Here is a 24,893-nt window from a genome sequence, read left to right as displayed (position 1 = left end):
TCACTACTTTGACTTCCAAAGTATATCTATATAGTGGAGCTAGGTACTGATATTAATCTGTAGATAATATTAACATTTTTCACCAATTCTGGGAAGACACTACGACTCAGAATGGGAGGACGACCAACTGTATTCAAGATGAAAGACTGATTGGGGAAAGTGGAGAGATGCAACACAGGAGTGAGTGCCAATGTTGAAGTCTAGGAGAAAAGGTGGGATGTGGAATGATTCAACTGGAAAAATATATTTAAGCTTGGCCAACTTCCAAAAGTGAAAGATCCTTTTGTTGCCTGTGCATTTTTTAGAAGTATTTTCTTATGTTGTTAAATCTGCTTAGATTACCAGAATTCTACGTTTGCCTTAAATCTAAACTGTGAAAGAAAGACCTGTAATTTAACTCTGTAGGGTGAGGGAATGGAAACTAGACAGCTGAAAATATCCGAGGGAGCAGAGATATTAGCCCTGGCCTAGCTCTATCCAAAGWACATGACGTTCAGCAACTGCAGTTTCCACTGAACTTAATAAGTGAACAAAGCTTGGTAATTCTGAAAACACCACTCAACATTACTAACTGCATGAAATCACTTCATGAGGTTTGGAATATTCCCTCTTCAATATTCTTCCTGTGGAGTAATTATATTTAGCTTGCAACTATGACATCTGCWAACTGAAATCTCCTAATGAATACGAAAACAAGACGTAGGAAGAAACCCTGGGAACACTGCATAGGATGCAGTCGGACTTACCCTGCTGCAAGCCCCAGTYGTGGCTTCACAAACCGTGAGGATGGAGATATTCTGAGGTCTGTTCAGCCATCTCACCACAGCCTTGGTATTGCTTATCCATTTCACCATGGTRATGTAATATTCCCTGGGAAAAGCATTGGTAAACACACAGCTCAGATCATCCCTATTTTGTATTAGACTATTTTTTAAGAATACAATTGATCAAATGCTGAGAAAAAAAAAAATGTATGGATGCATTTGTGTAATGTACATTGCGCTGTACRAAAATAGCGGTACTGATTGATGGAGAAAATAATCCCAAACGTCAACATCTGTGTCCTGGATGCTGCTACTATTCGGAAGGCTGGATCCTAGTGAGCTGTTTTACTGGGAAATAAATACTCCAGCAGCAACTCTCCTGCAGGCTCTTCCTTMAAAAAAGGAAACTTCTCCAGCTACAAAATGGGTGTGGGAAATATGCATCTATGCATACCAGAGTGATGACTTGACAGAGTAGCTTCAGATATATTTTAAGTCTCATATGGACATGTTTTTTTTCAACAAGGTTCTCAATTTATCAAGAAGCAAAACAATGCACCAAAATAACACATGATCCAACAACAGATCGAGTGCTACAGAACAAGGACCAAACACCAAATTGGTGCCACACCATTTGGTATTTTGAAAGGAATCAAAAGGAAACATTCAAAACATGCACATCGGAGTCACCCCATCTGCCAGGAGTTCGGCACCCACAGAGKCCATAATTTGCATTATCCCAGATTCTCAGACGTTGAAAGAAATCTTTATAGAACTAAACCCTATAAAAATATAGGCTGAGCTTTTCCATTTGGAAAGGTCTGTAATGAAGGATGGAAATAGGAGATTTAATCATTCAGACTCCAGCTGGTATAGTAATTAATAGTCCAAATGAAGTCATAACATCATCTTCCATCACTGACATAAACTGTCAGATCACTGAAGTGAAAATGAAAAATCATTTAAAAACTCTTTTTCCCCCACTTTCATCAAYTGTGCAAAAATTTTTTTCAAGTTCCGGAACATTACGACTTATCAAGATTGTAATATAGTATCCCTATRCARTAATGTGCATCTTTCTGAAATATAATGCTGTTTTCAAGCTATGTTCCTTTATAACTGACATTTTTGTGGTTAATCAGCTTTTTACATATATATACCAGTATATATATTACACCCACAGAGTAGTAGTTGTAGGCCAACAGACACAGCCTAGTTAAAGTTGGTAGGAAAAAAAAATAATACATTTTCTTAGATTGATTGATACAATYGGATAAAAACAGATCAACCTCTGGGACAAAAATTGCTAAATCTGATGAGGATGCTTTCAGTTTGTGGTCTCCAAACTTGTTTTTTATTGTTGGTGGGTTTTTTTGTTTTGTGTTTGCAACTAATCTGCTGTTCTAATAGAGAAAATTAACACATTTTCTCTCTCCGTCCAGACCYGAGCATACAAAGGTACTGGAATTACTGTACGAGCCCTAAGCTGTCTCACATCACTATAAAAACGAGAGGATACAACTGCTTTCTGGATGAAGGGCAAGATCCTGAATAAAAATTTACACTTATTTCAGACCCCCAATTTGAGGCAAATTTACTCAGTGCTCTGCGGCACTTGATGTCCTCTGYCACCTGCTCTAGGTGACCCTGCATGTGCAGGGGGGTCCTCTCCACCTCTGGAGGGCCCTTCCAACCTTAAGTATTCTATGAATCTACATTCACAGAACAACTTCCATCTTTATACGAACTTTCCTATTGAAAAGTCTTCCTTTATTTTGATTATCTGAATTGATAGACAGTTCTGTGCAGGTGTTTTAACGGTTTGCTGGTTGATAATTCATCAACCTTTACGAATGTTCCACACACCTTTTTTCACCCRTGAGTTTTAGGCTGATTGTGAGTGAAAAGATATATGCAATGGGCATTACTTTAAGTGCTTAACAAGATTGAGAGAGACAAAAAGTCAAACAATGAAAAGAGATTTTCATTGCACTGCACTGGAAGCAGAGTTATAATCATAACCAAAATTTTTCTTTGGAGGGAATACTTAGATTTTAAATAGATTAGCAAGATGGAAAAGAATAGTTTTAAATTTTAAAATAAGAATCTGTTGGAGAAGTCAAATTGTGCAACTTTATATCACTTCCTACAATGGAAACATTCTATTCTAATTTAAAACTAATGAGCTGGTTGTGAAATAAATCTGCTTATTAGAATAGCTAGAGGGCATTTAACATTTAAGGCAATGTTAAATTGTTAAGGCAATGTTAAAGCCAATAGAACAAGGAACCTTACTTTTGTCCATGGYATTAAAACGTTTGGATTTAAATGAATAAATACAACAGGGGTTATCATAAGAAAACTGAGCAACTATTGTCTGCTAGTTTGCTGACTGACTGCCATTCATGGAAGTGAACACCAGAAACTTGCAGCATGTACAATGCTCTGGAATATTTACCATATCCTTAAAGTACTGATATCGATATGTATCACAAAGTGTAACACAATTTACAGTTACTAATAAGAAGTGCTATTAACAGAGAGATACATGCAGAACTTAAGAGAAATAGAGGCATGACCTGCAAGGTTACTAAGATAACTACTGATATTTTAGTTGTTAATTTTGCATACTAATTTATTCTGTACAATACTGCATAGCCTGGTGCATATCCACAATTGAAAACGCTCCCTTGGCACAGATTTCTCCACCCTCTGGAAAGTCCTTCTCACTGTCTCCCTTCCCTCCCAGTGAAAAATGCTTTCCTCCTGTCCAACCTGAACGTCCCACATTGCAATGACTGCAGGCATTGTCCCTGGTGACATCCCCTGCCAACACCAAGGAACGTCCTCATCTCACAGGCTGCAGGTCCAGCTGTAACCACCTCTGCAGTCCCATGACTGGAGGCTTTCTAGGACGAAGGACAAAGCAACTGTCGTACTAAATCCYGTCTGCTTGGTAACTTTCAAGGAAATTTGAGCTGTATAGGACAGCAGAAATTAGCAAATTCCAGATGCATGAGATTTCTGCTAGGAACACCAGTCCCATCAAGCTGTGTTTTGGTCTATCTGTATGCTCAGCCACAGGGAGAGAGGTCAAGYGCACTCTAGTCAAATATGAATGTTACACTGATGTATAAATGCAAGTTAATTAAACATGAGTTTCACAAAACAATTAAATTATATACCTTGATTTAAAGCTGTCAGGTGGCATCAGTTCCAGTGTATGTGCTGGTCCATACAAATTAACCACAAACAGCTTTACTGTTGGGTTTGTTTGACCTGCCTTTGGAAAAAAAAAATAGAACAACAATAGCTTCAGAGGCACTGAAACAGCAAGAGCTAAAGGGGTTCACTCATTAATACATGTCAGTATGCTTAGAAGGAGAAAGCTCTTGTAGAAATTTAAAAATGACTGTCATAGCTATACCAATTGCACCTATAAAACCGGAAAGCATTAGTTGAGTCTCACTTTGCCCCCAGTCACACTCATCTTACCTTAGGGTATGGATACTGCTTTCCTTTTGGGTACAGACCTCCGGTAAACCGAGGAATAACCATGTTTGGTACCAGAGAGTCATTTATGGTGAGGAATGCCAGTCTCTCCCCATCTGGAGACCACCAGTGAGCGATGTGAGAATGAAGAAGTTCCTCTGCAAAATCAGACATAGTTAGGGTGCATAGAAATACTATCCCATATTTTCCAGTTTATTCAATTGGCACTGATTTGCTCTTTCTGTGTCTATTTGAGATGYGTTTGCTGTAATTTTATGGCAATTTCAAATTATCCTGGGTGAAGGTTTGAATAACAAGGCATATGAAAAGACCAAACCTTAAAGCATCTTTCTCATACAGCACTTTCACTGATGTCAGTAAATCATCTAAATGCAAAGGATGACTGTAACTACCATATGTTTAGTTCTACTGCAGACCATTAAACGTGTTTAATTAATTTTTAAATGATTTGCACCATTTTAATAGAAAAGAGTTTTTTTAGGATTACCAAGTAATTCTTTTTATATGAAAATTTTACGCACCACATTTCTCTGAACTATGGCAGTTGGCAATATGCAGATACTGATGCCRTGATTATTTACTTAAAAGAGAAATTTGAATGATGATTACATTAAGGTTTTCTTATGGAGAGAATGTAGAAGAGAACAATATAAATCATAATGCTCTGCACAAATTTCTAATAGAAATTACAGATAGGTATTTGTGTCAAGAGGCAAAAGAAAAAAGTATGGAATGAAATTAGTTGAAATATTCACAGTGGATAAATGGTCTGAATAGAACTGTAAGAAATAATTCCAAGAAAAAATGAAATCATTTTTGGAGTGAAAATATTTTGGCTTTCTTTTCTCAGTCTGCTGCTTATATTCAGTTCTTTGAAAGGTTGATKTTTCTGAGATGTACCTTCTCTACAATCAAAATATTTGATTTTGATCCAAGTTTTATTTCATTTCCAAATGAAAGTCATTATCTAAGATGTCACACGATGATTGCTTTCTTGGGCTGCTTCACTGAATTTCATAATGCAAAGAACAAAGCAAAAATAGTTATTTATTCCCCAAACTTGAGGAACTGCAAAAAATAGTTATCCTACAAAGCACCTGTAGCGATTGYTTGCTCTCCACTTCTGAAAGTACTTGGATTTATCTGTTTCATTTTACATATTTATAAATTTTGTGATTAGTTTATATACAAATTTGAAGAACCTGTCTGGAAAGCTCATTGAGAATGATACACAAACAGGAGCTGGGGTTGACCTTGCCTACCTAATGGGAAAGCCTATCTACAACTACTAYTTAAACTGTCAGTGGAGACAGATATGGATCTCTCCAGGATGTGCATCAGATCTTGAAAGGTTGGAAGTGGCTAAAGGGGTTTAAGTGTGTAAGGTTAGGAGTAATGAAGCTGGGGCCAACATTCCAAGTCATATATTCTGAGTCATGCTTCTGCTCCTGACTAAGTAACTAAAACCTTCCACACAGGAGGACAGCAGAGGACAAATGGTGAATACCAGCTAGCAAATATCACACCAAGAAAAGCTATGCCCAAATTCTTGTCTGCAGTAAAATGCTAATAAAATAAAAAAGTCACACAAATGGAAAAAGAAAATAAATGAGGCCAGATTCAGGACCAGTTCTGAATTCCTCTGTCTCTTTTAAATTAATTTGGGCAATACACAACCTGCTCATCTCCTGCTTCTATARGAAATGTTCCTGTTTTACCCACTGAATGTAGAAAATTGCTCWGAATTAAAGTACGGTTAACCAGGGGAAAGCAGCATAGATGCTGCTTGTAGCCCTAAAATTGTGTTTAGACAAAATTCTTTTCTTCCTTGGCCTTATATATGTGTATATACATACACATGTATTTATAGTGGAACACAACCCACAGATGGTCTTCCTCATCTGGGGCCAAGGGAGAGYGCTCTGAAAGATAGGAAATGCAACAGCTGTTTGGGCCAGGGATGACAGGGCTTGTAAAAGAAGAGGCAAAATCACTTAAAGAAGGTTTTAGGACTCGTAAGGACTCATACCACCAGGAATGTAGTGAGAGGGATCAGTGAGAATAAACCAAAGAAATAACTGGTGTGGAGGCAGATGTTGTTTGGATAAACGTGTCTAGCTTTCTTTTCAACAAACTGGAGGGTTACGACCTTGCTGGAAATCAGACAAGTAGGAGACATATATCTGTATATCCTTGTATATCCTTTTGCTTATGTGTTCACAAGCAAAAATCACCCACATGCAGCTCTGTCAAACTGTAAATCATTTAAACTCACAAACTGAGTTACTAAAATGTGTTTGTAGAAAAGGTGGGCACAAACAGGGAAGCATAACCTCATACAATCATCACCAATACTGGGCTATCTACTGCCACTTTTCATTTTTCAGTTTTTTTCTTTTTGAATTTGCTTTCCTTTTCTTTCTGTTTACRATGTGATACCTTCATCTTGATGAAAGAGACTTTCATTTTATCAACATCTTTATTCATCCTTAAAAAAAATGAAGTTACAAAAATCCACATTGACCTCTTTCAGACCTGTTTCTGAGACTGAAATGGAAAATGTCAGGCCATATAGGCATGATTCAAATAACAGATTAGTTTGACTTTTCTTCATTTCCTAAATGCAGATCTTATCAACATAATGGTCAAAAATCATATAAAAAGATCACATTTCTTCACAGGAATATGTATTTAGCTTCTATCTGYATAATTCTTTGAGGGGGATCTACTCCATCTCTTCCCTACAGCTCACCTAAATGGTGGTAAATAGCAGCAGGGACCACATTAGATGACCTGCTGTGGTCCTTTCTAACCTGAATTATCCTATGATATCCTTATGATCATTTGAGGACTAGAAAGGAGTATACTATGTTTTTAAATACTGTGCTGCATTTTCTTCTGTGCAATAGAGTTGTACAGTGTTACTTCATTACACACAGTTCACTGTAGCTCTATACTGTACCCTAAAACGATTAAAAAAAAAAAAAAAAAAAAAAAAAAAAAAAAAAAAAACAGGCTACTCTTTTCTAAATGGGAGTCCTCAAACTCCCGTTTGAGGTCCATCAAATTGGTCCCAGAGATGCCTTGTCAAATGTTTAACATCCATGAATGTGACTTAGACCAACTTTGCTTGGTTTCAGCAAAAAGTTGCTACACTGTGTCAGTATCAATTAACTATCTATGCTTAAAAACTTGCATCTATTTGCAGCCATGCTACATTTGAAGGACATACAAAATATTAATCCATTGCAGAGATCTCATTTGTTTTTTAAGTTTTGAAATGTGCCAGCATGTTAAAACAATGCCAAAATATTTACAGAATCCACAAAATCTTGGAATTAGGTAGTTATCAAATACAGGCATTTATACGGCTAAGAAACATAAGCTATCATTCTAATTTCAGAGATTTTGGGGGTGAGATTTACAAAGGTGAGCTATCTTGAAAAGCAATGAGGTCTGCCTGGATCATTTCGAAGGGTCCCACTGAAGTTTCTTGCCATGTTGTATAACCTCCCTAAAAACACTCTGCCTTGGAAAACTCCACATTACACGAATTTATAGACTTGAGGTATCTGAAAAGTTTACACAGAGTTACTCGCCTATAGAAGCAGAGAGTTCAAAGATAGGAGTGATGACTGAAACACTGTGTATTAAGGTAAAGATTTTGGCATGGCCTGGCAGCTACAGTAMGGCTTAAAGGAGTCCAGCCTAGGTGGATTTAATCAAAGGCAGCAGCTACTTCTAAGATAACTGCAAACTGCATGACACTTTCACATTTTGGCAAATAAACCACAGGCTTTATCTCCTTACATGTGCTGTAAATAGTTGCAAAGGTCTCAGCGGAGCTATTCTAGATAAGCCAAACACAGAGGGCATTTAGCTCCATTTGAACAGTGTGATTTGACAGTGCTCTTTGAAATACTGGCCCCACGGACGTGGGTAGCAAAATTCTGCTGAATTCAATTGATGAATACATCAAGATTTCACCACTTAATTTTTTTATACATTTTACCTAGTGCATGTAATTACGGTCTAGTTGAAAATATATTTCTCTTTCTCAGAAAATATTGCTATATGCAAACCAGCAGTCAGTATAAGCTATGAATAGATACTAATGAAAGATTGCAAGGCAATCTTGCCAGAAAATGAGAAGACAAAAAGCAAAAGCAACCTTAGACAGCATTTTTTGAAATGAACAGATTTCTGCTGTTGGGTCTCTACAAGAACCTCTCATCTGTTTTAATGAACAGATATATTTGTCCAGCTTACCTTCATACAACCAGTCTGCAATTCCATTAAAAATAATGCCTTCTTTTCCTGAAGATGTCAGGCGCAATGAGCTACTCTTTACATCAGGCTGATAGTAGATGTTATTTTCAAAAATATAAATCTGGATAAAAAAAGGGGTAGAGAGAGAAAAAAAAAAAGAACATTTTGGTAGATATACATGCATGCTCAGTAACAAATATACCATTTCTCCAGGCTCAGAAGACTCTATAGAATAATTCATCATGAGTTTCTATTGACACTACTTTCATATTTTCTTTTATTAGCATTTAGGACAAACTATGCCGACCTTTACTATTTGCACCAGGCCAAATTCTGCCTTTGAAGATGCTTTCCCAGTTGAAATGTATTCATATTCATGTTAGAAAACATCAATTCTTTAGAATCATATAGGAGTAAAGTATTTTTAAAGTTAAATAATTACAAAATGCTCCATTATCCCTATTTTATCTACTAAAATTATCTGCTTTTCTGAAAAAAAAAAAAGGTACTGAAAAAGTGAAGTGCTGTTTACTCCTCTTAGTTCTCTAATACTATTTCTGCCTGTGACACACCAAGTGCTGCACCTCAAGTGCGCTATAAAAGTGCTCCTTATTTTCAAGTCAGGTCACCTCCTCCTTTTCCTCCAGGTGACAGAAAGGATAGGTCTTTTCTACTTCACTGTTATGTCTCAACTTTGCGTCTTTATCCTCTCCTAGCACATTTTTGCCCCAAAGAAATGAATGAAAGAACAAGGAGGAGCTGAACCATGACCATGAGACATGAGTGTGCCCTCGTGGCCAAGAAAGCCAATGCGATCCTGTGATGCATTAAGAGAAGCATCTCCAGCAGACTGAGGGAGGTGATCGTACCCCTCTGTGCAGCCCTGGTGAAGTCACATCTGGAGCTCTGTGTACTGGAGTACTGGGCTCCCCAGTACAAGAGGGATGTGGAGCTGCTGGACAGAGTCGAGCGCAGGGCTACGAGGATGATCAGGGGCMTGGAACATCTGCCMYATGAGCAAAGGCTGAGAGAGCTGGGYYTGWTCAGCCTGGAGAAGAGRAGGMTGAGGGGGAACCTGGTCAGTGTCTATAAATACCTCAAGGGAGGGAGTGAGGAGGAGGGGGCGGCCTCTTCTCAGTGGTGGCCGCTGATAGAACTAGAGGAAACGGCCACAAACTGAAGCACCAAAAATTCCACAAGAACTTAAGGAATAATTTCTTGACAGTGAGGGTGACAGAGCCCTGGAACAGGCTGCCCAGAGAGGTTGTGGAGACACCTTTTCTGGAGATCTTCAAAACCCGCTTGGATGCAGCCCTGTGCCACATGTTCTAGGTGACCCTGTGTGTGCAGGGAGGTTGGACTAGATGATCTCTAAATGTCCCTTCCAACCTTAAGGATTCTACGACTCTAGGAGACAAGCATGGTGATGATGAAGTAGCTTTGCTGGAAAGAAATTGTAATATACCTATTCTAATGTAGAGAAGTATCTCCCCATAGGCTTCACATGTGCCTTTCTCCTACCAGCCCACAGCCCTCCCCGTGCTTCCCAGCACCAAGACTCATGAAGTGGAGATGCYTGGCATACAGATCTGTTCTGGCACTGCCTCTCCTGCTTGAGGTTAGTAAGAAACAGAGCAGAGAAACCAACCTCTACAATACAGACAAGTATAAAAAGCAGTCCCAGAACTAATATCAATGCCCTTCTTGGTCCTTGGAGTGCTAATCCCATATTCCTCAGCTTCAGGCGAGGTTGCAGCTGGTGACTGAGCTCTTATTCACCCACAGGCATTATAAGGCTGGAGCCTTTTGGTAAGTTAACAACAAATCCAAACGATATCTATATATACACTTGCACAGCTTAAAAAGGCAATCAACCTTATATCAATAACACATCCCAAAACTGACTCCCAATGAGGAAAGAGGGCAACATCACCCATGAAGCAAGGCATTATCAGGATTTCTATCCTGCAGTCTCATCGATGTACACTGAGATATACACGCTCTCTGGGACTGCTAACATGAAATACATGTATTTCTACCAAAGAGCATTTTAAAAGCCAGGTCATTTATCATTTTCTCATACTTCTGTGATAAACGACTTATGGGAAAATACTTACCAGAGAGCTAAGTATTATTATCACTATTACTGCTGTTCTCTCCTTTTCTAAATTACTATCTGAAATAGATTTCCCTATGAGTCCCCAAACTAATGGCATTTCTTGATATTTAACAGTAGCCACTTCATGATTTCTACTGAATAAGGCAATAAAGCTGAGATTTTTCTTCCCATGAGCAATGCAAGGATTTTAACTATTACTGTGAATGAAGGATGACTTGGGACAAAACTATTTTTGATAAGAAATTCAAAATCCTTCAGCAAGTACAAAACCAGAGCAAAACTAATTGACCTAGGTTCACTAAGCCAAAAAGCACTACCATTACATTTACATATTAATAATGCTTGATACAGTTGATAATTAATGTGAAACCATTGTGTGACTCAGCATTAGTGCTAAAAGAAACAAGGGGTCAGTAACCTCTTAAGACACCAAGCTTTTGGAAAAAAATTGACGTTTTTGTTCAATTTATATTCCCATAGTAAAAAAGTACTTTTTTCTCTAAGACAAAAATGAGCCTAAATTCAAAACAGCATAAGGAGTGGAAGCCACGATACTGACCATAACTTACTTACTCTTACAGCTGACAATCTTATGTAAGCAAATGTTTTCAGGTGGTTACATAAAGAGCCTTGATGAAATGACTCTATGCTATTTAAGCTTCTAAGGTAACAAGCTCAGTCTAATTCATTTTTGGAGATGACAGGTATGATGCCTCTCTCTCTTCCTTGGGGGCGTTTTGCATTTTTCAAGGTGACACTCCCCACACCGTCTACTCTCTGCAATGAAAAGCTGCCATTTAGAGCCATCACTGTCAGCCCAAAAGCAGGATTAGGAACTACTTGTTCTATGGCTGAACCATGAAAAGATCTTTAATCCTGTTATTGCTATTTAGCAGGCATTACTAATTCCACTTGACACATTGCAGATAAATACATATCTCAGAAGAAATACCTACTGCTGTTCTGCTGAGGGCCTCTGTCTTCCTCACTTCCCCTCCTTGCTCCAACATCCTCTTAGTCCTTTCACTCTCCCATTTCCTTCTATTGCAAAAGTGACCCCAACCAACAAATTTTTGCCTCAAATGCATGGATTGCAACATTCGCAAGCTGTTGAAATCCAACGTGCCTTGAGACTCTCCTGCTTGAGGCTTGCTGGGATTCTATCCTAAAAAAATGATGAATTTACAAAAAGCATTTTCTGAAATACAAGCATTCACTTTTTTATTTTTTCTTCCGCATAACAAAAGAGAATGTAAATCTAAGCCAGGGGTTTGGTGTCAGCAACAGCCTGCGCCGCCTGCAGCATTTCAAAAGATCAATATCCTCATGCTTGGGGCTGTAAAAACATCTTAGAAAGATTCACCGCTACTGTTAGGCATTTAATCGCCTCGGTAACTTTGAATATTTGTTMTATTATTTCAAGAGGTGCCATTTTCCACATGAAACCAACAAGCCACTATTCATATCGATGGACACAGCTATCGCCTGCACGTGCGCTTCTTGCAAACGTGCTATCTAAGCACGGAAGTCAAGGACCACTTTCCCTTCTGTTCTTGATGCCGTGAGAGTGTTCATCTGTGATTATTGAGCTCCTTCACCTCTGAGAGATAAGGACTGGAGGTTAAATTGGTGGTTTCTGCCAGAGCACTCGAACAGAAAGCAGAGACATACCTGGATGGCAGCATCATCATGCAGGTAGACTTGCTGCCTTGTTCCCTGCAAAATCAATCTGCAAACTCTATTAAACATGAGAATTTCAACTGACTTCGCATAGCCACAAACACCCATCTCCTCTCACTACCAGAGCAAAGGATTGTACGTTTTCAACCTTTCCTTTCCAAACACAAAGATTAGATACACACTACGTTTTTTAGGTGGCTGCTGCTGCTTACTTCAGTGTTGCAATATAGCAGAGCTGAGTTCTTGAACTATTTCCTTACAACTGAGTCTTTAAAACTGAGAGAAAGTGATTGCAGATGACCGGGAGAGGACTCAGCCTCCTACCTGCCCCAGCACAGACAMCTGAACTCTTCAATGCTGCAGTCCAGAGAACAGAAAACAAAACTGGGATACAATTTATAAATAATAACAAAAGAAAAAAAACAATCCTTGGGCTACAATCTTGCAAATACGTAGGCCTAAATTCCTGACTTGCATAACCAAAATTAAACAATTTTCTAAAGATTTTCAAGCTGAAGCTTTGATCTCCATCATTTTCTACAGGGTGTTTTGGGCAAACAAACTTAATTTTTCCATTGCTGATCTATTTCCAGTTAGATATCTGCAAGCAGGTAAAAAAATGCCTTCCTATGTAATATACACTTGTGTCTAATTATTACATCAGTAGTGCTAAAAATTTTATAGTCACAATTACTGCATCTTCCAAAATTGCTATAGGAGGGGCAGCTAGCTGTGCATCAGACAGGTATTCTCCTGAATACATCAGTGGCTTTGTGCCCAAAATGCTTTCACAGCTTTTAGGCATGACGATAAGAAAATAAATTGAAAAAGGCACAAAGTGGAACCAGGCCATGCTATCTTATGTGAAAATTATTATTACACTTTTTTAACCATTTCACCACCTACTTTCCAAATAGTTTAAAAATATTTTTAATTTTTTTTTCAGTTAAGAGCCTTAGTAAAAATGCTGTAGATAGGGATAAATATGAAAATCTATGCCCTTGAAAAATCATATAACTTTTTGTTCTTACAGATTTGGCATGGCTACTCACTTCAAGCTTAAGAACAAATTAAAAAGTATTTCATCATTTATYTTAAAAATATTTTCCAATTTAATGAAAAAATCTATAAAAATATTTTGGATTGCTGGCAGATTAATTCTTGATAACGATCACATTTATTGCAACTGACTGMAGAACTTGAGGCTCTGCCGATTCTCCTGTTCCATCAACGGCACTAATCCCCCTTCACCTTCTTCCACAGCTGTCAGCCTCTCGACTATTTTTTTYCCACAAATCCTTGTCTAAATTAATTTCTTCCAAAATGCTTCTTTATTGCTTGCAACATGCTTCACAACTACACGATTTTCATCCAGGCTGAGACATTGAGCCCAGCACCAGGCTGAACAGTTGGTTACAGATGGCAGACAGCTGTGAAGGTAGAGACGGCTCTGGAATGGTCAATCCCATGCCAAGAGCTGCAGTGGTCCCTTGTGCACCTTTCATTATTTCAACTGCTATAGGTGGAGAAAAGCCATTAAAAGACAGGAAAATGAACAAAAAAAGGAAACATTCCCCCTTTTTCCCTTAGCTGCTCCATGCAAAGCCTTCTGCTTGGCGCGTCCACCCCTCCGATGGCAGTGGCATGGGGACCACAAAAGGAACTTTTTACTTGCCATCAGCAGTAGCCGAAAGCCAGGTGGGCTAATCCCACTCTTCAATRTTTGTCCTTTAGTCTTTTATCTAATAAGTACAAGGAAAAACTTACTGCATGTGACTATGATAAGGGAACTCAGCACCCAACAAATTCTAGAAATGTATTATAAGACATTAAGCACCCAGCTATGTAACCATTAACCACACAGGCGCAACAGATTGCTGATCACTGATATGAAGAGGGACTCAGGTTGGGTCTGGAAGAAACCTGAAAACAAACAGTGCAAAAACAAGCAATAACGCAACAGCAATATGCAATGCAAGTGACAATGGGCTTTACAATCACAGTTTAACTTTAAATAAGTTTTAATAGATTCTAAAAATAACTTCTCAAGATAAGAAGATGACACTCCAAATCAATATCTTTTCTTGAAGGACATAAACATGACTTTATGCTTAGAAAAAGTCTGCAAGAGCACTAGATTCAAGGTCAAGGTGATGAATCCACTCAAACTGGATGTGCTTGGGCTCATTTAAGATTCCTAAGGAAGTCTTTTTCAACTACCACTTTTCATGGAGTACCAATGGCCATATTCTGATATTTACTGCTATTTCAGGCTTCAGGTTACAGAATATTCTTCTGTAAGCTGATCTAAGGTGATCTAAAGATCACCATTCCCCAAGAATCTACCTAAAACTCATTTCACTGTAGAGTTGAACAAAGCTTAAAGTAAGGGCTGAAAATACGACTTCAGGACTGAGCCTACATTTCCAAAATATGTGCTTTTATTTTTTTACATGAAGACACGTAAACTCTCCAAGTAATAAAGCTGGTGCATCTGTCTGCTGSCAAGACAGAGTGGCATGGCACAGCGAGCCCGTGGAAAGAACATACAGAACAAGAATGGTGAGGGGAAAACACAGAATCTATGGCCAACGGCATGACCAACAGATTTGTAATTACATGGATTCATTAGGACAAACACTTCAAGTGAACCAAAATCTAAAGAAAACTGAGCAGATACAGCTGCAGATAAGAAGAAAAAAAAAGGAAAAAAAGGCATCTTGCTCAGAAGAGCAGTCTAACCATAGACTGAGGTTCACATTCTTACACAGCCTCTCTGACCAACAAATGTATAACAAGTCCAATCTGGAAGAATTTCAGCACTCGAAATTAACATTCCCCAGGATGCTCAGGTCTTTCCTATTATTCACATAGTGAATAGGATGACAAGACTAAAGAGCTTCTGATTATACCCAAAAGAAGAAATTGAGGTGTCTAGGAAATGTTAACAGAACAGGCAGTTGCAGACAACAGCTCTAAAGTCTTGGACCTAAAGCCCATCTATGGCTTCACTCCTGTTTGACTTTGCCAAGGACATAGTGTTCCTCACTCTTTGGAGGAGTATGGGTGTTTTCAGAGCACAAAGCATTACTTTACAGACATTTCAACTTCGCTTTTTGCTCTTCACAGAGAGGTAATCATTTTTACTGACGCAGAAACGAATGTGGGCCTGTGCATTCCCATAGACTATTCCGCTGACCATCTGACTCCCCATCACCACTGCAGACAGCTACAGCGAGGACATGATCCATCCGGCTTCAGCATTTCTGAAGCATAAGGTAGGATTCCAGCCTTTCTTCTTGTGAGACTGCCAGCTCATTAGCTGGATAATTAATTCTTCAAAAGATTCAAGATGTTTTTCCATCTGGGCTTGTCTCTTACCACCATTTGTTCTGTTTCCTGTCTTACCATATATTAACTGGGGCCAAATCCAACTGCTCTGAGTTAGATCAGTCAGCAAAATCTCCAGATGAAATATATTATCTTGCTAAAAACTGTTAATACAAAGAGCTATTCACTAGACAGAAAAAAAAWAAAATAAAACAAATAAAACAAATAAAACAAAATCACATTCTTAGTCTCTCAGCAGATTTTTGTACTTTTGTCTTGCTCTTCAGCAACATGAGACCTTGACTCTGCCAATTCCAGGCATAACATGAAGTCACTGCCAGCTACTTTGCAGCTCAAACTCATCCTGGGAGGGGAAAGCAGAAGCCACAGCAGAGATACAGCCACATTCCTCCCATTCCTGGGCTTATATTGGAAGAGGTACAGAAAAAAGGTAGAGCTGTGCTTCCCTTCTCCACACACACACACACACACACACACACAACAAAAACCATCACAGGTGAAGAATAAGAATTGTTCTACCCCAGCTGAAGGACTGGGCTGTGCGAGCAGGACTCATATCTTTGATCAAAACATCTTTGATACAGGCAGCAGAACCATAACTAGTAGCTAAAGCAAGATGCTGCTACAGGCTGCCCTCGAACCCAACTGCCACAGAGCAAAAATACCCTGGGGCTAAACACATCAATCCAAACTTACTCGGCAGTGCTTAAACCACATGGCTATAAATACATATGCACACATAAAATAAAATATGTATGTGTGTGTGTATATATATATGTATACACACACACACACACATATATATAAAATATATAGCCAAAGAGCTGGTGTTTCTCAAACTATGCCTGGGGCTGAAAAAACATGTGGCTTCATAGGCAATGTTTGGAGCAAACAAGCGACCTTAAATAAATACATAAATAATAATATGTGCTATCTTAAATGGCATCATTTATTTTAAAATAATTTAAAGGGATTTTTAGGAGAAAAAGTGGCTTAACTCTGTACATAATGTATCAGAATGGGAAATGCACACACAGAATTTATTTTGATAGGAGACATTGATTGTTGGAGGTTTATGAAATAGATTTGCCCATTTCTAATTGCAGTTTTAACCACAATTACGGAAAATGCAGACATACATGCACACATGCTGCATGTTTCCTTTGCCTTGAAAGCAATACTTGAATTATCTGTTGATGCAATTACACGAAGGAAGTAAAATCACACCCTTGCATTCACGTGGCTGTGGCTTTTCCACCACTTGCTGTCAAGGTAGCGAGTCTGGTTTTCATTTAAGTAGTTAACATATTCACTACCATTTTCTGGTTCACAGATCTGAAAAATTATACATATTGCTCTACTTGAGAAACTCGCAATTAGTTTTCACCAATTAAAAGAAAATATTGCAAAGCAGGCACAGTGCCACAGCTACCACTGGAACTGAAGACCTAGCCTAGCATCTTCTGTAGCACTGTGCAACACCCTTCAGACCCCTGATAGACACATTTCTCCTAATAAAGTGTTTGATTAGGTTATTTGTAGTCACAGTGTATTGTCTGCTCTCCTCTTCACATTCAGACTGAACGGACACAAATGTTTTCTTACCATCTATGATTTCACTTACTATACCCAAGGGACTTGATAGACTTAAATTGGGATCACCAGACAATTTTTATACTCACTGCAGTACAGCTGATGAGTGCTTCTTTCTGCCCTTTTCCCTTGGCAAAATCTCATTTAGCTGAAGCAGGCTTTCACTGAAGAGCAAGGTATACTTCAGCTTACGTGTTTTGCGTGTTGAAGCAACACTGCTGTAACTCCTATTTTCTCTTTCTCCCCTCACATGAACGGGAAAAAAAAAAAAAAAAAAAAAAAAAAAAGGAGAAATAAAAAAAGCAGCTCCTTTTGGGCAGAAAGTGTTTTCTAAAGTCACCCAGTCCAGTACAGAGCTTTTCGGTGGCTCAGATCGCAGGGCACAGGCTGCTGCAAGCCATGGAAAGAGAATCTGCAGGTCGAAACTCAAGAAAGACGCAGTCAGGTGCACACAGCATTTCAGGTTAGATATTAGGGGAAAATTCAACACAGAAAGAGTGGTGAAGCACTGAAGAGGCTGCCAAGAGAAGCGGTGGAGTCACCATCCCTGGTGGTGTTCAAGAAGTGTGTAGATGAGGCGTTTAGGGACATGGCTTAGCAGACACGGTGGTGAAGGGTTCACAGTCAGACTTGATGATCCTGAAGGTCTTTTCCAACCACAAGGAGTCTGTGGTTGGYGTGGGGTCTCAGGAGCTGCTGCTGGGCTGCAGGATGATGGGGAGGTTGCATAGGAACAACCTTGGTGCTGCCAAAGGAGAAGTCAATTTTCTCTGCTGTCCATGTGCAAGTGAGGACCTTCACATACTAAGTCCCATGGAGGAGCCTGGTTTCTAGGTCGTGCTCTGCACATGTTGAAATCTGTCTCATTAGCGGCAAGATAAAAGGTCAGCAGCRGCCTTTCTTGATGGAGGTAACAAGCTGTACCAGAAGCTCCATGGAAACAGGCTGGGACAGTGGCACAGGGAGATGTAAGGGAAAAGCGAGGTGGCAAACCATTATCCAAAACTGTGATAATGCAGCTTGCTGGTGCAACCAATTGTTCTGTTAATGTATTTCTTGGAGATCCTGCAGGGACTCCCAAGAACCAAAGAGAATTACTGCACTTTGGATAATAAAAAACCCCAGGAAGTGGCACATAAAGGTTTCTAAGCATGAATTTTGAATGAGAAGAGGGATCATTAATGACTTTGACGGTTACAATTACGCAGGCTTTTTTTTTCCCAAAATCCTTTTTTCCTCTACATCTTATTTTCTGTCTCGACCACGTATGTTGCAAGAGGATAACTTCATAGAACGTTTTATGGAATTGTATTACAAAGCAGCTTTATGTTATACCCTTTTATGTTATAGGTCTGTCACCACATTATATCACTCAAATCTATTTAGATGGTGAGCCCCTCGTGGACAGAGACTGCAGTATCTGAAAGACTGCAATTCAGCTGCTTTCTTTTATGTCCTTCAAGGAAAGATACTGGATTTGGGGTGTCAGCAAGGGCTCTGATCTCCTCCATGCAGATATATCTGTATCAATCTATCTATTCAATCTCTAGAAACATATTATATTTACATATATTCTTGAAAATTTTCAGGGCAGTTCAGCTCTGACTTGCTTTAGCTCTTACCCCACTCCACGTCTACCATGAACCACTAAATTATGTGGGTATTAGGCACAGCAGGTGCAATCCTGAGGAAACCAAAGCAAAGCATGGCTGTAGGCAATAATCTTCCCTTGTATGATCTTATGTTTGAAAATCACCAGGCACATTGCAAATGAGGCAGAAAACACATAGCTGTTAATAACAAAATGATAATAATTGTAAGCAATAATAACTATATTCACTCTTAAGGGTACCAATTTTCTAAAGATTGTGATTGACCTAGACAGGAATTTTCTCTGGGGAAGCTTTCCAACCTTTTGATTACCTTGTAATTATGGCAGAGGGGAAGTAGCTGTTGATCAATTTGAAACATGCAAAACTTAAAACACATATATCCCAATGGTTACACCATCATTTTTTTCTGACACTTAACAATCCGTTAATTTTATTTTTGAGGCAATCAAGTTGATGGACATAGTATAAACAATAAAACACACAACCACCGAAGCCCAACTTTTCTGCTCGCTACATTAATGCCACTACATCACGGTCATATGTTAGCACGATCATTTCTGAACAACTGCAAATAGCTGCAAAAAGCTATTACATTTAATTGCTATTTAGATGATTTCTAAATCCACTGTAAACAAAAGAGAAGATACATTCATAATGCAGCTACAAGATTAGTTTCTAGTGCCACAGAATAAACCAGGACATGAACTGACAAAGTATCGGCGCTCCGTGGTAGCTCTSATGTTTATGTTTTTCCTCTCCAATAAAAGTGAGGAATTATTACCCTCWATTTTTTTTAGATACACATTAATTATTTTGCCTTTCCAGGGATACTGGAGTGTGGCAGTCACTAAATTCAACCCCTGCCTAATCCCACGGCAACCTACCCAGGAGCGCATACAGTCAGTGCAATATATAACATACACAAAAATCACATACAGCATCTGATTTTGGGTTTATGCAAAAAGCCACTTTGCAAATCTCTCTGATTGCAGCAAAGATTGCAGCGCTGCTGCCAGATCCTCCAGTTCGGAGCTATTCCTCCCTCCCCCTGGAGCTGCCTGAAGAGCTAAGCTTAAACTGTTGCAGGGCTGTGTGAAACGTCTTTGAGGGCTTGAACATCTCAGCCCTTTGGTCTTTGTCCATGTAAGTGATGTGCTACAACACATTTATCTGCAGACAATGTATGCTCATGAACCCTCCTCCTTGCTCCTCCGTTTACTGATAGCTCGTGACTAATGAACCAGGAGGGAGGAGGATGCATGGAAATGTCACCATTAGATGCCTGGGTTGCTCCTATGCAATAAAATCACAACCTGCCCTTATTGTAAAGTCTTTGAAAATGATCTCTGGTGTTTTAAAGGCTCATCTCATGGTGATAGAGCCTTCAGCTTTGCCCACACTGATCAATCCATAACAGAACCTAAAATTAAAGGTTTTCAACCGAGTTACTACTCCAGAAGAAAAAAAGATAAAGAAGGAAATAGAGTAGCACAGAATATCACAGATAAAAATCACAGATAATCTCACAGATAAAACAAACTTTTGAATTAGTCCCCAAGCTACTCATCTGCTTTATCACTTGGGTTACTTTTAATCTAGGAGTTAGACTGGGTCAATTTAAAATGTAATTTTAGGGGGAATATAGGCAAATGTTGCACGCCGTCCCAACTTTTCTTTTGATAGCAAGTCTCAGGTAGCTAAATAACTACGGATATGGTGAAGCATGAAATGTTTTGGGGCAGGATTTCAAAGTTTTTTTTAAAAAAGCATAAATGTTTATAAGTTCTGCTACTTAATCTTTTTCAACTTCATTAAGCAAATGACTAAATCAGATTTTGATTTCTCTTGTTGTTTGCATAGTTGCTTTTCATGAGTGGCTGTTTCTAAAGAATCACAGACTACAATCTTCCTGTTTCTGCATTGCAGAAAGCAATGCAGTTTCCACACAAGAATCACAGCAGTMCCATGAGCCACTGGACTTACAGTTAGTATTAGAAGGAAATGTGAATATTCAGCTATGCTTTGTTCACAGACACACGTTCAACAACAGGATAGCCAAGATGAGAGGGGCATATTTCTTTTTCATCACTCTGTAAGCTGCTACAAGAAGCTCCTTCGAGCTCCCATCAAAACTGTGTCTATGTCTATAAGAGCACGTGTGTATACACACACACACGCACACACATCCCCATCTATATTAAAAAAAAAAAAAAAAAAGAAATAACCTTTCTGGCATAATCATATATGAAAATGTTCCCCCCTCTCCTATGGTCAGTTACCATACCATCTACTAACATTTCTTAAATACTTCCAACTTTTACAAGTAAAAATGATTTTTTCCTCTTTTCCAACACTATATCCATTTTCTACAATGGCAATTCAGCTTTTCCAAGAAAGAGAAAACTCAAATAGAATTTGAGATTATAGAACATACATTTAAAACTTTTCTCCTCCAACTTCATTTATTTTTAAGTGAAGTGGGCATCTAAATAACAATATTTGACACTAGATATTAATTCAGCAGAATACCTTCAGAGAAACGAATCATTTATTTTTGTTTGAGAGTTTGAATGATTCAGTCAGAAAGGAAAAAAACATTTACATAATACACGGCTTGTTTGAGAAATCCAAGAAGATTTGTACCAGCAGCTATGGGGAATTTAGTTTTGCTCCAGACCTTGAGGTAGCTTTAATTCCCTAATGTGAAGAAAAAGCATTCTATTACCTGCGCTCACTACTAACCCAGACAAAAAACAGTTTTGGTAATGAAAATAAAGAAAAGAGCAGAAAGTTTTTGCTAGCATGCTAGTAAGTGGCTTCCATATCAGGATCGACCACTTAGCACTTTTTATCTTACAGGAAAAGAATCCTCACAATGACCAGTCTTGCAAAATAACAGACAATCTAACTGCTGCTCAGCTCAGAAGCTGCTCTTAAAACATTTTTTTGTGCGTGCCTGCTTTCTGTAGATATTCTCACTTTTCTGCTTCGATCCTCAGACTCTGACCCTGTGAGTTTCTCAGCTGAAATACAGAAATGTGGATGAAAAAAATGGGAAGAGAGAACAGAAAAGGTTCTGTGGCCTCCTTCATTTCTCCTTGCCTTTAGACAGACTTGACTTAAGCATTTCCTAGAATTACAGTTATATTCCTTAAAGGTTTAACTAGGCAATGCTGAACCATACAGGTTTCCCTTACTTCATGGAAACACCACATAGAAGATAAAGGATCTCCAAAGCCTACTTTGAAGTCCAGAAGTTGTGCGAGGAGCCTCTCATTTATTTTAAGTAGGAAGTCACACCTGAGGTTAGTGTCACACTAAAATGTTCTTGTTTATTTCTGGTTTTCAGAATAATTTCAAGCAGACATTTTCCTCCCAGTTTTACAGCCATTTGCCTCATTAGCATCATGATTAGAAGGAAAGATGAAATAAAGCCTTGACATTTCCATATGTGATTTTAGGTTAATCATCTAAATATACTTCAAGTCAAAGGAGCAGAAGACTTTGAAAAATATAAACAGCGCATTAGATATATTTACTTAGGACTTACTTCATTAGCATTAATTAAACTCCTGCTTGGCTGATGTATCCTGAGAGATCCTTTTTCTTCTTCATTTGCAAATAGAAGTGTTTTTGCCAGGAGGGGGTGCCAAGTACCCACAGCGTTAATTATGCAAAAATAAGACACATGGCAAATAACTTTCCAGAAACTTAAGTTACCAATTTTTATAGGAACTGTACTTTGAAACTTGATAGAGAAAACAAAGTAATAGTTAAAATAGAGCAAATGAAGCTYTCAGCAACTAACGGCTGTTAAAGCATCTGTTCAGCAAGGTATATGTCTAATAAAGTCCTACTAATTTCTCATTTACTAAAATTAGTCCTGAGCTTTTCTGGATATCTGGCAAATAATATAACAGCAAAAAACTTGCTTGGTGCAGTATGTCTATTATGCAAAAGAATACATGAAAGACACACACACAAAAAAAAGGTAAAAGTTTAAAGAGAAGGCAGCTATAAAGAAATACTTCACATTAATGCAGCAGTTTAACAAACTGAAAGATATATGCATTTTTAGGGGCAGTGGGGTTACCCAACAAGGAAGGAAAAATGGAACATCCCAACAAGACCTGGATAAAGACGACTGACAACAGAGCAGAGGTGGAACTGGAATCCATAATTCAGCTACAGTCAACAGCTGTTCTTTGTCTATACAGGGTAATAGGTAATTCTCCRTAATGTTGACCTCAATTACTTTTAAGCATAGTACAAGCTCATCTACCAGTCATACTATTTGATAAAGCTGYGTTCTGTTGATGGCATCAGATTTTGGCAAAGCAAGCTATCAMACTTCTACAAAACTATCTTTTCAGTCATTCTGGATAGCTTAACCATTTTCTTTATTTCTGCTATATTAAAATATGCAGTTATTTATGAACAGACATTCATGCATAAGTCAGCTGATCATTATTTATGCTGATCCTTCCATATATATAACTCAAGTTACCTTCAAAAGCACTTAATATATCACAAGAATAATGAGCTCAAAGTAGTAAATAACAAAATGCAAAGGCTAAGTGACTTAYGTGGATATATGTTCATAGAAAAAAGTGAAAATAAAGGATAAAATACAAAACAAACCACAGAGACAAGCCAGACACAACAAGCTTAACCAACTTGGGACTTYTGAGCAATGTCAAACTGAACAGCTCGAAAACATTCTTCAGTGGGAGCTACTGAAACCATCTATGAGATGACCTATTGGAAGAGCTATGCTCACTACAGAAGGAGGAATGCTCCATCTTTCATAGGCAATGGCACATACATTGGGGATAGGAGGCCAACTTTTACACTTAGGTTTTTACCTACAGCTCCACAGCTGGAGAAGTTGGTCCTCTTTTCCCTGCTGCCCCAGACCAACACAAGCCAGGTCTAGCTTAGAAAAATGGGAACCTCTATAGCATGGAGCAATCTCTGGTAACAAAGATTGTCTTTAGAGTTCCCAGGAACTGTTAGGATTTATGGGAATTGAATGATCTGACCCTGAAAGTTTGAGTTCTCTTGGCACAAACTACTGGAGAAGATATGGCTGAAAATGAGAAGGTTTGGGATGAGAATCGGGTATTCCAACACAAGAATCCCTTTAAAGTCCACATTAATCTCCTTGATAAAGGCTTCCTACCAGGTTTGGCATAGCTGCTTGCTAGGCACATACAAAGAAGCCAATCAAGTAAACAAGAAAAGGAAAAACATCTGTGGAATCAACTCGCAACCTAGTCATGCTGGTTTGTTTTCCCTGGAAATACTGCTGTGGTAACACATTTTATAAACACTGCATAAACAGATTAAAAAAATGACCTTTTTTGAAATCTCCATCAAACACCACATTGAACAAATATAACATCTACTGAACAAAAATCAGCTCCTTAAAAGATGCAGAGCCAGGGAAAGGGGGTTTTGCATGTGGTGCGTTTCTAACACAACTAAAAGACAACATTTGAAAAAATGCAACCTTGGAACCCGTCCTCAAAATAACAGCAATGTGACATTAAAATACATTAATTCATTAGATAAAAGTTTGTTCTCCCAAATGGCAAACATTTTCAATTTCACCACCAAAATGTCATGACTCAAACAGCAGATGTTTCTCTGAGCTTTTCTCTTAATCTTTACAAAATCTTCCGCTCTAGGTAAATAGCAAGAAACTGAAATAACTCACAGGCACTGTGGTAGCTTTGGAACAACAGTGCTATGACCCAGTACCCGACAGCTGATGTACACCTAATTCTGCTCTCTCTCACCCTTGCACATGTGGTCTGCTATCTCACCACTGACCCAGGAAGGCAGTTGTGTGGTCCTTCCTTGGTCCTTCCTCTCTCTATCAGTTTCTGACTTCAGATAACTGCCCTGATCATTTTTTTCTTTTTTTTACCTTTTTGCTATTTTCTCTTCATCTTCTTACATTATCTCTCTGAAATTCAGATGCTTCCC

At 38.5% G+C, this 24,893-nt stretch overlaps 1 protein-coding gene across 1 annotated transcript in view; it reads right to left on the bottom strand.

Annotated features, from left to right (window-relative positions):
* Positions 1-24,893, bottom strand: part of DPP10 (dipeptidyl peptidase like 10) — a 170,819-nt gene that overhangs the window by 31,545 nt on the left and 114,381 nt on the right. Inside the window, exons 7-10 of the mRNA XM_026040866.1 lie at positions 8,547-8,667; positions 4,260-4,414; positions 3,950-4,047; positions 747-870 (exon numbers count right to left, since the gene is read on the bottom strand). Coding sequence (XP_025896651.1) covers positions 747-870; positions 3,950-4,047; positions 4,260-4,414; positions 8,547-8,667 — 498 coding nt within the window. The remainder of the gene's footprint in view (positions 1-746; positions 871-3,949; positions 4,048-4,259; positions 4,415-8,546; positions 8,668-24,893) is intronic.

The sequence above is a fragment of the Nothoprocta perdicaria genome, unplaced genomic scaffold (genome assembly GCF_003342845.1).
Source record: "Nothoprocta perdicaria isolate Ctin4 unplaced genomic scaffold, notPer1 scaffold_27, whole genome shotgun sequence".
Classification (NCBI taxonomy): domain Eukaryota; kingdom Metazoa; phylum Chordata; class Aves; order Tinamiformes; family Tinamidae; genus Nothoprocta; species Nothoprocta perdicaria.
The sequence above is the reverse complement of the archived record's forward strand: the minus strand, read 5'-3'. Positions and strand labels throughout refer to the sequence as shown.